This window comes from Schistocerca americana, chromosome X (assembly GCF_021461395.2).
Source record: "Schistocerca americana isolate TAMUIC-IGC-003095 chromosome X, iqSchAmer2.1, whole genome shotgun sequence".
Taxonomy (NCBI): Eukaryota; Metazoa; Arthropoda; class Insecta; order Orthoptera; family Acrididae; genus Schistocerca; species Schistocerca americana.
The window spans coordinates 620,683,828-620,699,824 of NC_060130.1; the positions used below are offsets into that span (position 1 = coordinate 620,683,828).

The 15,997-nt window shown below is 37.3% G+C and overlaps 1 protein-coding gene across 1 annotated transcript in view; it reads left to right on the top strand.

Moving 5' to 3' along the window:
- The window catches only part of LOC124555354 (pyruvate dehydrogenase E1 component subunit beta, mitochondrial), an 89,382-nt gene that overhangs the window by 657 nt on the left and 72,728 nt on the right, over nucleotides 1-15,997 (top strand). Inside the window, exons 3-4 of the mRNA XM_047129233.1 lie at nucleotides 4,389-4,595; nucleotides 4,677-4,784. Of these exons, the coding sequence (XP_046985189.1) occupies nucleotides 4,389-4,595; nucleotides 4,677-4,784 (315 nt within the window). The remainder of the gene's footprint in view (nucleotides 1-4,388; nucleotides 4,596-4,676; nucleotides 4,785-15,997) is intronic.

Genomic DNA, 15,997 nt, shown 5'->3' on the forward strand with positions numbered 1-15,997 from the left:
ATCCCGGAGGCTAACAGGCGTTGAATACAGATGTTCTTGGTGTACAGCGAACGTGTGTTGGGAATGAGATTTTCCCCACGAAGTGTTGTGGTCTTGGCCTACAGTTGTAAATAGAAGAAATGTTAAGACTTGGATAATTGTTGACGTATCAGTTTTTGCGACTATTACTAATTTGCAGATTTTTCTCAGTGTTCTCTACGGACCATTAGAAACGTAGTCTAGATTCAGTGATATGTGAACATTGGAGAATGGTACTTGCCACATTTGTTGGTCTTGGCAACACCTATATATGGAAAATACAGTGAAGTCAGTTATGTACACCACCACAGGAAAAGTCTGACGAAAAGTAAGCAACTGCTACTGTCACAGGGATAGATCACGTTAAAATTGTAGTTGAACTAATTTCATTTGCGCAATACAACTATGAGCATTAGTTATTTGCATAGTGTCTTGTGCATATATTCATTCAATCATTAAGTATGGTACAATTACCCTGGAGTCAAAACATTAGAAAAATTGTGGTAAGTTACGTATTGGATACCCCTTGCTTTCTCAATATGACGTGGACGTAAACATTAGGCTGTGTTACCAATGACTTAGTTACTGCTACATTTATGTGGCTTACACATTTCTTTGCTTCACCAACTCACAACCTTATTGTCACCTTTCAACCTAACTGAAACAGTGGGCTGCACTACAGCTCAGTCTGTCAACACAACCAAAATATCGGGAGGCTCCAATGCCACACTTTAACCAAAATTTTAGTGTTATGATAGGACTCTCAAAGTAATAATTAAACATCTACCTTTAATTATTCAAAAGCTATTAATCTTAACTACCCCCCTCCCCTCTCTCAAACTAAATTCCGCACCGTCGAGATGTCACACACCACAACAGCCTTACATCATGGGTCAAAGCTGACAGGTTGAATCGGACGCTTCCATTGACCCGTATACACAAGCTAAACATGACAAAAGACCTAGTAAGTTCTTACACCTGGAAGGTAAACATAAATTACAAACTCAGATTATAGATACCAGGGATTAAAGCTGAAAAATAAATTGTCTGAAGTGATTTGAGAAATATTTCAAATGGACACCTTTTCTCACATATTAGAAAATATTATTGCGTGGCTAGGGAATATTGAACTGAAATACAGTAATGTAATAAAAATAACATATATTGCAGGTGCAAAAGTACTGTTGTATAAACAGTAATAGCCATATGTATACTCTGCAAACCACTATGAAGTGCATGGCAGAGGGGTACATCCCATTGTGTCAGTCATTAGGCTTTTTTCCACTCCATTCACCCAGAATGACTGAATGGCTGTGTGCTCACTGTACTTAATCTTGTTTTCAGAATCCCTATTTTAGCGATAAGTAGGGGATTGAGATATAGAGGAAAGTTCCATATGAATTGTCGACTTTGACCAGTAACATAGAAAATGTGCGAAGAATGCCATAAAGAATAAGGTGACTATAATGTGATGTTATTGGCAGTTTTATTTCAAACTGGCTAAGCTATAGATCAGTCTGTCATTACTACCAGATTTCTTTAGTATTACGTTTGTTAACTTCGCCAGCTCACAACCACGTTGCGCTAAGCTGTAGATCAATATGTCATTACACTCAGTTTTTTTCATATATGTTGGCTTCGCCAACTGACAACAAAACTTTGAATATATGCATGAGGAGGTGACGTGGCAGCAGCCATTAATCCCTTAATGTTGGGCATCACAAACTTGCATCATACCAGTGTTGCTCTAATAAGTGTAAGGTTAATTGTTTTTGTGTGGCAGTATTGGTAGGTGCAGATTCTATGCGAAGCTACCAACACCTCTGACATGTGCTGCCATGTCCTGGGTGTTTCTGGTACCTCTTCCTTGAAGAATTTTTTTCAGGCATTAAGGGATTGACATGCCAGTGGCCAAAGCCGAAGACTCGTATTGAACATTCCTTTTGACCCGGGGCTTGTAGTATATTTCTAGAGTCATCATTTAGAGCTAGTTCATGAAATTTTGTAAGTAGGCTTTCTTGGAATAGTTTACGTCTATTTTCAAGAGTCTCAGAGTTCAGCTCTTTCAACATCTCTGTGTGGGTGAAACAACCTGTGACCATTTGTGCTGCATCTCTTTGTATACATTCAGAATCACGTATTAGTCCTGTTTGGTACAGGTCCCACACACATGAGCAATATTCTTGAATGGATCACATGAGTTCTTTGTAAGAAATCTTCTTTGTAGACTGATTTTATTTTCCTAGTATTTTACCAATAAAGTGAAGTCGTGCTCACAGTGGAGCCGATGTGATTGTTCCTTTTTATAACCCCACAAATTGTTACACCCAGTTATTTGTATGAACTGACATATTCCAGATGTTATTTGCTGATATTATAATTACAGGATACTATGTTTTTTTCATTTTGTGAGATGCGCAGTTTTACATTTCTGAACACTTAAAGCAAGGTGCCAGTATTTGCACCACTTTGAAATCTTATCAAGATGTGATTGAACATTCATACATCTTTTCCAGACAGTGCTTCATTATAGATGGTTGCATCATCTGCAAAAAGTCTAGGGTTACTATTAATTTTGTCCTTAAGATCATTAATAAATGACTTGAACGGCGAGGTTCCAACAGACTACCCGGGTGCACTCCTGAAGTTACTTTTACATTTTGTGATGACTCTCCATCCATGATAACATGTTGTGCCCTCCCTGCCAAGAAATTCTCAATCCAGTCATAGATTTCGCTTGATACGCCATATGACCACACATTTGATAATAAGTTGTTGATGGATATATGTGAATACATAGTTCCATTTTGTGGTGATATATTAATAAGGGAAATTAACTATTGATAGAACTTTAGAGAATTGTGTGTGTGTGTGTGTGTGTGTGTGTGTGTGTGTGTGTGTGTGTGGAGCTAATTTTCATTGTATTAAGATGACAAATCCTGTATTGTTGAAAGATTACGACTGGACTGGTAAATAAATTACTTTTAATACACTTTGATGTCATAGTTATGATACACCAGTGCAGTGTAACTTGCTGGTATCTACTGAAGTCATGGTAAGTGCTTTGCAAACCTAGTCAAAATTAATCGGGATATTAGTGCACAGTTTTTGAACCAGTAGAATACCACAAAGTGAGGCAAATCTATAATAATTACTGTGCCCTTACTTCGTGTACAGTCGTTGAGGACAGTGATACCCTGCCACATTGTGATGCAGAATGTTGAAAAGTGATTTCCAGATATTTAAAGTTAGATTAAATTCAACAGGACATACTTAGCTGTGGTATGGAGTGATATTCTGGCTGTGCAGAACCTCATTTTCCAAAAACTGAGCTGTCAGTAAACAAACAGTGTTGTTCATGTATTGCTGTACAAATATTTAAAGTGGGGAAGCGGAAATAATTTTCCAGTTGCATAACTGTAAATGTCAGAACAAAGTGTTTGAGGTCTTAAATCTGTATATTTGAGCTGTTGACAGATTACGTGGAAATCATACATACAACAGTGCCATCCTGATCATACATCACCTTGCCAGCACAATGTGCAGGTGTCGGTTTGTTTCATATTTATTGTTCTTACCTGGTCTGTATTCTGATTATCCACATTACCAAAACAGTGCACCCCATTTGTGTGTATTGAAGTGAACATTAGTTAGGAGCCAATTTTAAAAACTGAACGAAAGAAGCTGGTGCATCACAGCCATCTTAGATTACACAAAAGTGCGAAAATATCATTTGTCTGCATTCTTTGTAAACTTGGGTGTGTTTGGTACAAAAGACCGTCCTATTTCCCTTGTTCATAGCACCTACATCAGACAGGTAGCTCTTTCCTCCTTCAGCGCCCAACAACCCTTTCAGTATAGTTGGTGTTTGATTCTTTCCTTCCTCAGAACACTGACCTGATAAAGGGTAAAGAAAAGGTAAGTAGAGTTTAGAAATTGGTACAGAGAAACAATTTAGATTTCTCCCTTGTGAGGTTAAGGAAGGTCATGAGTGCATTGTTTCAATGTAGATTACAGAGTTACAAAAGATCATAGACCGTCTTAGAACGTTAGCCATTAAGTGAGCGTTTTTCCCCCCCCCCCCCCCCCCCCCCCCCCCACCTCCCGCTAGACCATTGTTTACCAAAACTGCTGCTGCTTTATGAAAACTGAAAAAATAGGAGTATGTAACCTTAAGGAGGACCCCATTTAACTGCCCCAGGGAGTGCCTGTTTCATGATAGAGTTCTGCTTTCTGATTCATTGAACATGATGGAAATCAGCCATATTATTTCCACCCCAGTGGTGCCTTATTGCTTAACTTTGGTTGCGGATTTAGTTGTTGCATTTTATTCATCCACTGACTCTTGCTAAATTAATTTACTTCCACAGATGACTGTCCGTGATGCACTGAATTCTGCACTTGATGAAGAGATGGCGAGAGATGAAAGAGTATTTATTCTTGGTGAAGAAGTTGCACTTTATGATGGAGCATACAAAGTGTCTAGAGGTCTTTGGAAAAAGTATGGTGACAAGAGAGTTATTGACACACCAATCACAGAAATGGGATTTGCTGGACTTGCCGTGGGAGCAGCAATGGTGTGTTTCTGTGCATAGTCTTCGCGATAGAACTATTGGATAATTAGTTTAGAAAACTGCTATATTTACTCCATGTTTCAGGCGGGTTTGCGGCCTATATGTGAATTCATGACATTTAATTTCTCCATGCAAGCAATTGACCAGGTTATAAACTCTGCTGCTAAGACATTTTATATGTCTGCTGGTTCGGTAAGTGTACACTAACTATTATCTTATGCTTTTCAGTCACCAGTTCATTTTCTATGGTCTCAGACTGAAAAGTTTCCATTTGATGTAGCAGATGTTTGTGATTAGTAATTCAGTTTTTGAAACTTGCATGTGCACATTTATAACAATCGTAATTTTTCAGGACGTCTTTCATGAAGCATAATAAAGTTATCTACAATATTCTATCTAGGCTAATGGTAGGTGGTGCACCTATTAACCTCATAAAAAAGGGAAAAATGTCTGAATGTCTGGTGTAAATAATAGCATTAATAATGAAGATTCATTTGCTAATAGCTGAATTTTTGAGAGATTATGTTGTGATGTTTACTATTCGTACATCTAGAAATAAAGTAATGATTTAATTTTTATTGGATTATCCAAGAGGCCAGAGTAGAATTTGTGGCATCTTAAAATGCCAGACTTAAAGCTTTAAGGTTCACATTAATCAGCATAAAGAAAGAAAATAAAATGCCTGTTGATCAGCAATAAAATTTCGTGTATTTATCACAGGACCGTGAGTCAGGGTCAAATGAACATATAGATACCAGATGTTAGCTTTGTCCTGTAACAGAATGTGGCATGTGACACTGTATTAGTATAAACAGAAAGGCAGCAAAACAGTGACAATATTTATTTGGCATTAGTATTAGTTTTTGAAATATAGGCTGCGGTGACACAATTCTGTATCGTAGCCCAAGGTGTAGGTTAGATTGAAAGGTGACTGTTTAGTTGTGGGTTTGTGAAGCAGTCAAGTGCCTCAGTTAATCTGTGAAACATTTGCCTAGTTATGGGGCTCAAACTGTAGAAACGTCTACTGCGTTCAGCAGATTTGGTGCCTTCTGCATTTGTAAATATACTTCACAGGCCACTTTGAAGAGCACAGTGGAGGGTATGTGATACCAGTATTAACCACTTTTTACTATTCCATTTTCACCTAGAACAAGTAGAAAAATGACTGTCTTTGGTATGCAACTTACTTTGTCATATATTTTCAGTGTTACTATATGAGTAATAATATGAGGCAGAAAATCTGTTACAGTCTTCCTCGAATACCAGGTCTTTAAATTTATAAATAATGTTTTGCAAAATAGATGCTGCCTTTCTTCGGAAGATTTCCACTTAAGTTTATCAATAATCTACAAAACACTTTTGTATGAGCTATACTGACCTGTTGTGATCTTAGTCCTAAACTGCTGTGTCTTTCCTCACACAAAGAAATTTGTGGCTGGATGTGATCCGTATTGTATTAGAGAGATTGACAGACTTGCATATAGATATTTTGCAGAACTCCTGGAACCTCATTTCAGTGATGCAGTTTACATTGACTCAAAAGGGAACTAAACTAAATAATATTACCGCAAAGCTGGTAAAATTGATCTTTGTTGTTTTGTAGATACATTGCATTGAAATAAAATAGTTATCGATGTGCAACTGCTGAGGTACCTGTGATACAACAGTTCTATTATGCACAGATGGGCATGCAGCTGGTATTAGGATGGACCCTCTAACTTAGGGGGGGGGGGGGGGGGTTTATCCATCTCATTTCCAATTGGCAAGCTTACAGTTCCAAAGCATTGAATAGCCATATTCACTCAGTATGGAGGATCATCTTGGCAGTATTAGTATTTTGTGGGTATAAAGTGAAAGTAAAACAAAGAAACTGGATACAACAAATAAGTTACAATGTGTTTGTAATTGCTGAAAGAGAAGTAGCAACATTTTGGCTGCTATGAGCCATACATAGCTTCACCATTATGGCTCCACTAGCTGTGTCTCAGCTAACTATTCCTATCCTTTCTTTTTATTCCAAACTTGGGCATACACTGAGATGGTTAGAAGTATTTATTTACATTCATAATAATGTGGGTGGTAGTTGTATATGTGCTCATGTAGCTTAAAACTAGTTTGAGAGACAGGTAGATGAGACAGATCCATATCACAATAGGTCACATTAATGACCATTGGTCTGGTACACTGCCCAGCTGAGTGTAGTTTTTATGTGGGTTTTTACTCTTGTCTAGGCAAATGCTGGACTGGTTCCTAGTATACGCCTCAGAAAATACGATACAATTAAAATATAAAACACAGAATCAAGTTCTCACAATTCACAGCGAAGTGATGCACTAGACTTCAATCACTTAGACGAACTTATCACTGTGGCGACAAGCAGGGCTACTGTTTACAAAGTTCAGATAAAAATAAATTTGCTAAATCACAAAAAAGTCCCCCCCCCCCCCCAAAGTGGCAACACAGTGTGAAGAGTGTCCACGAGAAGTTCTTCAGTCAATACAGGTGTCCAGCTGAGCTATAATGTGTGAATCTCTCACCTTCTACAATGATTGAGTAGCATATTGAGACTGAAACTGTCTATCACAGACAAGTATCTTACATTTTGTAATTTGACACTCTACTTTTATGAATAAAGGATTTAAGTATGCCAGCATAATCAAATCTGAAAAAAATCCAGACTGTAACTCTTCTTCTAAATAAGAACGTCATCCAACCAGTCTCTAAAGAAAACAACTTGGCAACTATTCAGCAACAGTTGAACTGCACACAACCTTGAGACTAGTAATGGTGCTATAACAGAGAGAGAGAGAGAGAGAGAGAGAGAGAGAGAGAGAGAGAGAGAGATGATGTATACAGCTGACTCAGGAGTTCAGAATTCATGTGATGTGGAAATTGAAGTACATAAGTGATCAGTTGGCATCTACCACCTTTTGTCTGTTTAAAATTCTGTTTTCAGTAGACTATGTAGATCGGTGTTGAATAGACCTCAGAGTTCACCTTAAATATCTGGTGGTGACAATTATTACTAACAAATGAGGACACCATTATACCACAGGTGCTGAGTGAGATGGTGAAGTGGTTAAGGTATTGAATTTGTTCTCAAGGCAAGTTGAGTCCATACGCATTTCTAGCTATCCCAATTTCTGTTTTCTCCAATTTCCCTGTATTGGTTAAGGTAAATTTTAGCCTAGTTTCTTAAACAGGCCACTGCGACTTTCTTCTTCCATCCTCCTCCTACTGAAATGTTGCTCTGTCATTGAGGAAAGACTAATTTTGGTTTCCTCTCTGCAGGATTGATACTTTCTTCATCAGAAACCTTCTAGTTTGAAATTGGTTTCAGATATTACACAAAGGAAAAAAAGAGGTTAAAGCTGAAAATGTGGGTGCCTCCCCACTTAAAACTTGGTTGTGAGCACGTACTCTCAAAACAAATGCTCCTGTCAAAATATGTTTATTTCATATACATTCTTCATTGTCACCATTGAGCAAGGTGTTCTGTCAGATATTGTGACATTAACACCATTTTCCCTCACTAATTGGAGTACAGTCTGTAATGTTCCTGGGCCTCATCTATGAGGTGAACAGTGCCCTGGCTACAGCACCAGAAGGATGTAGAAATAAGCTCTGAAGTTTCTCAGCATTCTTAAATTTATGGGATAGGTAGATCACCTGTGTTTTCATCCCTGGCTATATTTTCTGCACGCTAGAGATGGGCACAATTTTTGTTCATGGCGATCTTAGATGCAGTGCACTTTTTATGTATTTGGCTTGCTTGTAGAGCATACACAAAGGCTCTAAACGTGTGTCTAACCTGATGAACTTTCAGTGAGTCTTGAAACTGTAGCTGCTGCTTATAGTGTGGCATGCATAGAAATTACAATCAGTCCCACAGTGAACATGGACATAAGTGTAGTTGCCTATAAGCCTAAAAAGTGCTCCTATCAAAATATCCTAAAAGTGTCCAGTTCATCTGGGATTTGTATGAAGAGTTAAGAGGGAGACAAGTATGAAATAGTTTTTGGGGTTGGATTGAATTGGTGTGACTTTCAAAGGCTTAGAATATCTTAAGAATTGATTGATCAAATACAGCAGAATTAGAGCCTCCATATTATGTGTTTCAGAACATTATTTCAAATGTGCACAGCATTTTTCAGTTTATATATACTGATATTGTCAAGGAGAATAAGTTGCTATATTTTTAGTTTGTTTTTCTGGGACACATCTTCAGGATTTTTCTTCATAATAATTACAATTTTTTATTATGAGCTTCATGCAAGCCTGGAGTTTTCTGTGTAAACGAGACATAAACAGAATGTGAAAGTCATCTGTCAAGGTTTCTATGCTTCCATAAAATACCATACATATGCTAATCGTAAAAACTGTTCTGGACACTCAGAGAACCTGTATAGAACTGCAAAGACAAGGGATGGTGTAAGTATGAAGGTGTAAGGCACCTAAAAATATTGAAATTTGGGAGGAAATAAGATTATGCTTGTTTTTGACCAGGGGAGTATGTAGTGGAAAGAGCGTGCTATCGTTGAAGTAAAAACTATGCATCAGGGGGGTATAGCTCTGAGATGGAGTAGTAACTGTATAGAACCAATTGAGCTAACAGTCACTTATGTTGTATAGTTTTACTAATATCTCTGTTATTAGGTTAGGAGAACAATGTGTTGCTTTGAACTGGGAGTGCAGAGATTTATATGCCTTGTGGATTTCCAAGTCTGCTTTTCGATTTGTGGGTCACTTATTTCCATTATTAAAAAATAATTTTCATGAAACAGTGAAATTTTAAAGTCTTACAGATTTATTTTTATATAAGAAATTCTGATTATTAGCAAAATTCAAATTTAGGTTTTAAATAACTGTAAAATATTATCAATTAACAGAACTATAGTATTGTGCAACATTAGCCAAATTTTAGCTTATACATTGGGTTTCTTGAGCATTCCAGTGCAACCACCTGTAAAAATAGTAGAAATACTAGGATTTTTTGCACAGAGTTCAGAAATACTGATCTTGTTTTTTAGGAAAAGTATATTTCACATTTTGGAAAAGGATATATATAAAATTTGGAAAGCTTGAACCTAAGTGTGTTAAGCAGAGCATAACTCACTCAAAATTCTCTTACCAGTCCAACTTGCCAACTGTTTTTTTCCTGAGTGATGAAGATCGATGTGAGATTTAGTCCAGATCAGTGACCCACAATACCCATGTTCAGTATATCAAATTTTCATAAAATTAATTTTATCTGTTGACACATTGTTGCTCATGGCCTATCTTGCAAGTATTTCAGAAAATCCTCATTGTGTAAAATATTCTTGATGTCCTTGCTGTGTTTCATATGAATAACATAGTATAAGCCATTTACATCATGCCGTTATCGTAATGGGAAAACTGCATGTTGTAACTGCTCCTCTAAGCTGATATAACATGTAGTGAGTTGAAATATCATTTTGATGTCACACAGATTCAGAGGAATGAATATATTTGTAATCAAAGATTAAGTTATGCAAACATCTGTGCATATTTCTCTTTAACCTCCAGGAATCGTGTACTAATCTGTGGTAACTACTAATGTCCTGGTTAAATTTGTTTCTGAAATTTATCATTTTTTGTTGACAGTGAGCAGATGCGTAGGAGATAAACATCACAATTTTATTTGTATGTGCAAGGCTGTGCTCTCTCCCAGATTGCTACATTGTTCTGAATTTTTGTATTAGTATTTAAAAGTCAAGCGTAATTAAGGAAATGAATAAACAGAAAGAGAGAATGTCGCCAATCACCAGAAACTGCTGTCAAGATTTCTCAGCAAACAAAAATGGTTGACTTTTGCATAGTGTACCATATGTAGTCTGTTGATGAAATTTACAGTAGAATGTCGCAAATTCAACATTTCGACATTGTTTTAAAGGGTAGAATCCCCAGGTACCACAAAACAGCTCCAGACACAAGAGCACCATCTCAGCAGTGTGGAGTATCTCATGATATGTAATCTCCAGCAACAGCTCAAAGACTTGAGAAATGTTGGTCATCAGATAAAAGTAACCACTCACATCCAGTATTGTATTGATGCACTCCAATGCATATACAATTTTTCATAGGAGCATTTGATCGAATACTTCTCTATACTCATTGTTATATCGCTGAGATGGGTCTCTCTCTCTGTCTGTCTGTCTGTCTGTCTGTCTGTGTGTGTGTGTGTGTGTGTGTGTGTGTGTGTGTGTGTGTGTGTGAGAGACCGAGACCACACACGAGCACTGGGACATCTGCAGTTACCAAACACTTTCAGTTCACTGTTGTTCATAATCCTCCATATAGACTCAACTTTGCCCAATCCTATTTTCATCTATTTCCAAAACTTAAGGAACAGCTTCGAGTACTTCACTTTTCTGGTGATGAAACTGTGCAAGTGGACATGCGGTTGTGGCTTTATTGACAAAGTCAAAAATTCTACAATGACAGTATCAACAAACTGGTCTCTCGGTGGGAGAAGTGGGTTTGTTGCCAGAGTGTATACATTGAGAAATAAATGTGTAGGTATGAAGAGTAAAGAAGTAGAATGTAAATAATGTTTTAACCCTGCAGTAGTTGCACCATGTTTTTTATTGTTAGTAGTCACTGCAGGCAGTCAACATGGAGAAAAATCAATGAAGTAATTGTGAATATGTAATTTGTTATGTTTGAATTGTAGTGGGAGCTTGGGTTTGGTCTGAAACCAGCTGATAAAACAACAGGTATGGAAAATCTCTTTAGGCCATTAGCAGTATGAATTAGTAAAGAATTGATACCTTCAACATTCAGTAGGAATAAAATGTGACCATAGGCCATCTGCGAGTGTTTCGTGAAATTGTAGACAGCACAAAACTTGTCACGCATCTGCACCTTTCATCTTGTTGTACATAACTATCATTTCTGATTTGCCTGTCTTAATATCTACACTGTCAGGTTACCTTCCATTCGGAAAGCGGTTGCTCTCAGTGACTGTTATATTGACTTGTAAATTGTAGGTTGCAGCAATCAGTCATCCTTTTAAAATTTTATTATGCACATCTAGATTTCAGCCAGAAGCTAGCCATTTTCAGTGCTAAGAATACAGAAGTACATAGTCAGATGATGTCATAAAAAGTTACAAGTAATGGCTTAACTCATATGGTTTGTATATTACATACCATTATTATTTTTGCTCAAAGCATGTAAGTCCCTGTTGATCAGGCTTCACCCACAGTTCATTGAATACTACTGTTTGCAGAAGGCAGGATGTATGGAGAACACAACTTAGGGTGTATTTTGCAACACTCTGTAAATGTAAAAAACATAATTCATGCTTCTGGAGTTCATAAAATTGATTGCCAAGACTGTAGGGCCTGTTACGTTGGCCAAACAGGAAGGAGGCTGGAAATCAGGTTTGGGGAACACGTCGCGTTGAGGAGGGAGGATACCACGGAGAAATAGAGTATGGCTGCACATTTACTTACAACAAAACATAAGGTGCTGACTTTGACATACAGTGTGAGGTTGCTGTACAAGTGCAAGAAGGGCAGGTTCCTCGACCTCCTAGAAGATGTTGAGATCTGCCATCACAAAAATACTGACAGCAACCTGGTTAATGATCAGGTTGTTATGAAAAATGCGCGGTTCTGGGAATTGTTCAAAGATTTGTTGCTGGGAAACAGTTTATGGTTTGACTCAGGGGGAATGAGGTAACACCTGCTGTCTTGCCAATATGTAGCAGCCATTTGCATAATACTGTATGAGTACGATGATTATAATTCTGAACCAACAGAACTTCTTCCATGATACATTAGCTCAGATGCATATACAGTATTATTAACAGCAATTCAGTATATATTGGTTGTTTTGCATTTACAAGGAAAATCGGTTTTAAGGGATGATGTGGTTAAATAGCCAAATTGCACCAACCATTCATCTGACTGACATTTGGTGCCATCTATGAAATATTTAGTAAATATGATGAACAATATATGTATTATGTTTTAATAAAGGGAGGTATAATATAAAGATAAAAATATTTAAGCCATATCAACTAATAGCTGTATACAGCACATGTCTTCTTGTGTCTTATAAATTTTTAAAAAAATTTACCCATTGATGTAATTTAGATGTTTTAATAATAATAACGGACTTACAAGGAGTGAATATGGAAATTTTATTACTTACCGGCAAATATGAAATAAGTTGGACTACGATATAAGGAATTTCACTTATGTTTCATTTTATGTAATTCTCATTCAAATTTGGAGTGGTTTACTTCCCTTGAATTTTATATACGTAGTTCATGTAGATGGCGCCATGTAACCAACCGATGTGTTCTCTATACAGCCTGCCTTCTGCAAACAGTTATATTCAATGAACTGTGGGTGAAGCGCGATCAACAGGGACTTACATGCTTCGAGCGAAAATAATAGTGGTATGTAATATACAAACCATGTGAGTTAAGCCATTACTTTTAACTTTTTATGACATCATCTGACTATGTACTTCTTATATTCTTAGCATTGAGAATGGCTAGCTTCTGGCCAAAGTCTAGATGTGCATAATAAAATTTTAAAATGACGACTGATTGCTGCAATCTATAATTTACTGATCTACACTGTCGTTATGGTGGAGACTGGATACAAGTAAAACATTTTTGCCTCTGTACAAGAGTACAAGAGTACAAGATTTCCTGAAGGCCAATGTATTTTAACCCTCTGGATGCATATGTGGCCTCATGAACTGAAATGGAAATTCCATTCTGCAAACATATATAACTAGAACGATGAGCAAACCTATAACTAACAAAATGATGCAACTAATAGAAAGTAACACTCCAATCATAAGAAATCATTTGAGAATAAAGTATAAAATGGCTTCTGTTTCACTATTTCTCCTAAAGAAAACGAAACAAATTATACGCATTGCTGCTACTCATGTGGGACTGTCAGTCTGTAGCTGTTTACCATTCCACAACCCCTGCTGTAGTCCAGATGAAACAAAGGAGCACCACTGATTGCAGGAAGGTACTCAGATCATTTGATTCATGGCTCCAAAGTGTTTATAGAACAGAAAAATACATTCGCATGGTCTGTCAGTCTATGTGCGACTTCTGCAGGTTTAGAAAGCTTTCAGAGTTTTCACATAAAAAAATTGAAGGCATTACTTTTTGACACTGCCTCATATGCATTTATTTTCTGATAATGTTTGACTTCTGGGCACTACTGTTTATGTAATGTGATAAGAGTTGTCTGTGCAATGAGTGCACATGGTACACACAGACAGTGCAGTATAGCTTCTGCAGCATTTACAAGGAATATTATAAAGTCCAGACTTTCTGCGACATTTTTTCATTCTTCCTGAATGGTTAGCTAAGATGTACACTCTCAAGTGCACATGAAATTGAATCTGTTTTGTTAATTTAAGTGTGGAGAAGGGAAGCGAGTATAGTATCTGGTGTTAGTGTAATTCTACAATTTTTTTATCTGTTTCAACTTAAGATAACGTTTACCATAGACACTGAACTAGGGTATTGTCATATGATAATAGTGGAGGGCTGGATATTGAAAAGTTTTAGGTTAATTTAATTTTGAATTATTAGAGATTGACAGAATAGGTGAAGCTCTCAACTATGACCAGCATGTGATGTCCACTTTTTGCTTGGCGTGCTGGAAGGTGTCTTCAGCATCCTGTTTGCAAAGGATCAGACACAGAAAAATCTCTTTCACCATAACTGACTCCTACATTCTTGGTGATAGCTTATTATAGACACTGATGACCAGTACAACAATTAAAGATAATCCTGTAATAGCAATTTAATTTTCCCTTGAATGCAATCCCATTGAATGTTCAGCATATTTAATGAAGTATTTCCTTCAATCAATACAGTTACTACCTATACATAGAGAGAACAATGCAAGTTGTCTTAAACTTGATAATCACTATACTTGAGAGTACTATTTAAGAACAGGTCTGAAAACTACTAATGCAACAGGCACATCATAACTCAACAATGAATCTAATAAAAAAACTAGTTGTTCAATTTAAAGCTGAAATAATTACTTTACCAACCAAATTTTGAAAAGAATAACTTAACTGCCAGTGATGATTAGATAACCTTAAAAATAACCGAACCTGTCTTGGCAAACTGGTAGTGAAATTTAGAGGAAAGCCCCAGAGAAGCCAGTAAATTAAGCTGCTGTACTAAAATACTATTCCAATACGGGTGCTAGGTCTGTTTAAAATATAATAAAACGTCAAGATGATGATGACAACTTAAGAAGCTGATGACCTTAAAACTGGACGGCGCAGAATTACTCAGTTTACACTACACACCGTCAGTGGAATGCGGCGACACAACAGACCCACAGGCTGGTTTGGGTAACAGTTTGGCCTTGCTGCCTAGATTAAATACATTGTGCAGCAATAAGTTTTCATGTGTATGGCAAAACTTACTCAAATAATCAGTTGCAGAAAATGATGAGATAAAGGAAGTCAAACACGTAACGCCATTATAGCTTTTAGGTGTTCACAAATGCAGTAACACTTGGCTCCAATGCTAAACAACATGAACTAAGTGATAATTGGCAATCTGCCCCAAGCAAAACCAGTCTGACACCAACTACCCTGTTGTTAGAGCCAGTCATTACTGTAATACACAGCAGCAACATAAGGCAAAGTTATCCTTCATGGTGGTGTACCACCTGGTGCTTATCTTTGTGTAAATGGATGTGCAAGGTGATGGAGTTATAACTCGGTAAATTAAAACATCACTAACAACTTCACGGACAACAGTGTAATTATCTGCAAACGCACCAGCAAACACTCGGAACCAACAGCACCATTGAACAACGGATTACACTGCTCTGCACCTCCACTGTACTATGAACTATGGAATCAAACCAAATACCAGGACTATAGCAATTGCCACCATAGAGTCCCTTGTCAATGCTGTTATCATAATCACTGACAGCATGCCACTGAGAGCCTCCCAGAAAGCACTCCATGCCTCGTGACCAGTCTGGACATCAGCAGTGCCACTCTGTAGCAGCACGCAGATCACTGCTGATGAATGGTCAGGAAGACAGGCTGAGGAACTATTCAATTGCTGGCTTGGAGTGAATTCGAAAGTGCCAGAGAGAAAACAAACCGGCACCAGGGTTCAGGATGGTCCTTCTCAGAAATTGCTTCCACTCTGTGTATCAGAGCATTTAGAATGACATTTTTTTGGAGTCAGGTGATAGATCTGCATGATGAAGCTAAAGTATGAATGTGTAACTTGCAACATACAAATTGACCCAGACATGCATCTGATTTGCATACAACCAAAACATTTGCAAATGTAATTTTTCTCTACTATCAACAAACGTAATCTTGTACATATTTTCAATGAACTGCCAAAGAGAGAA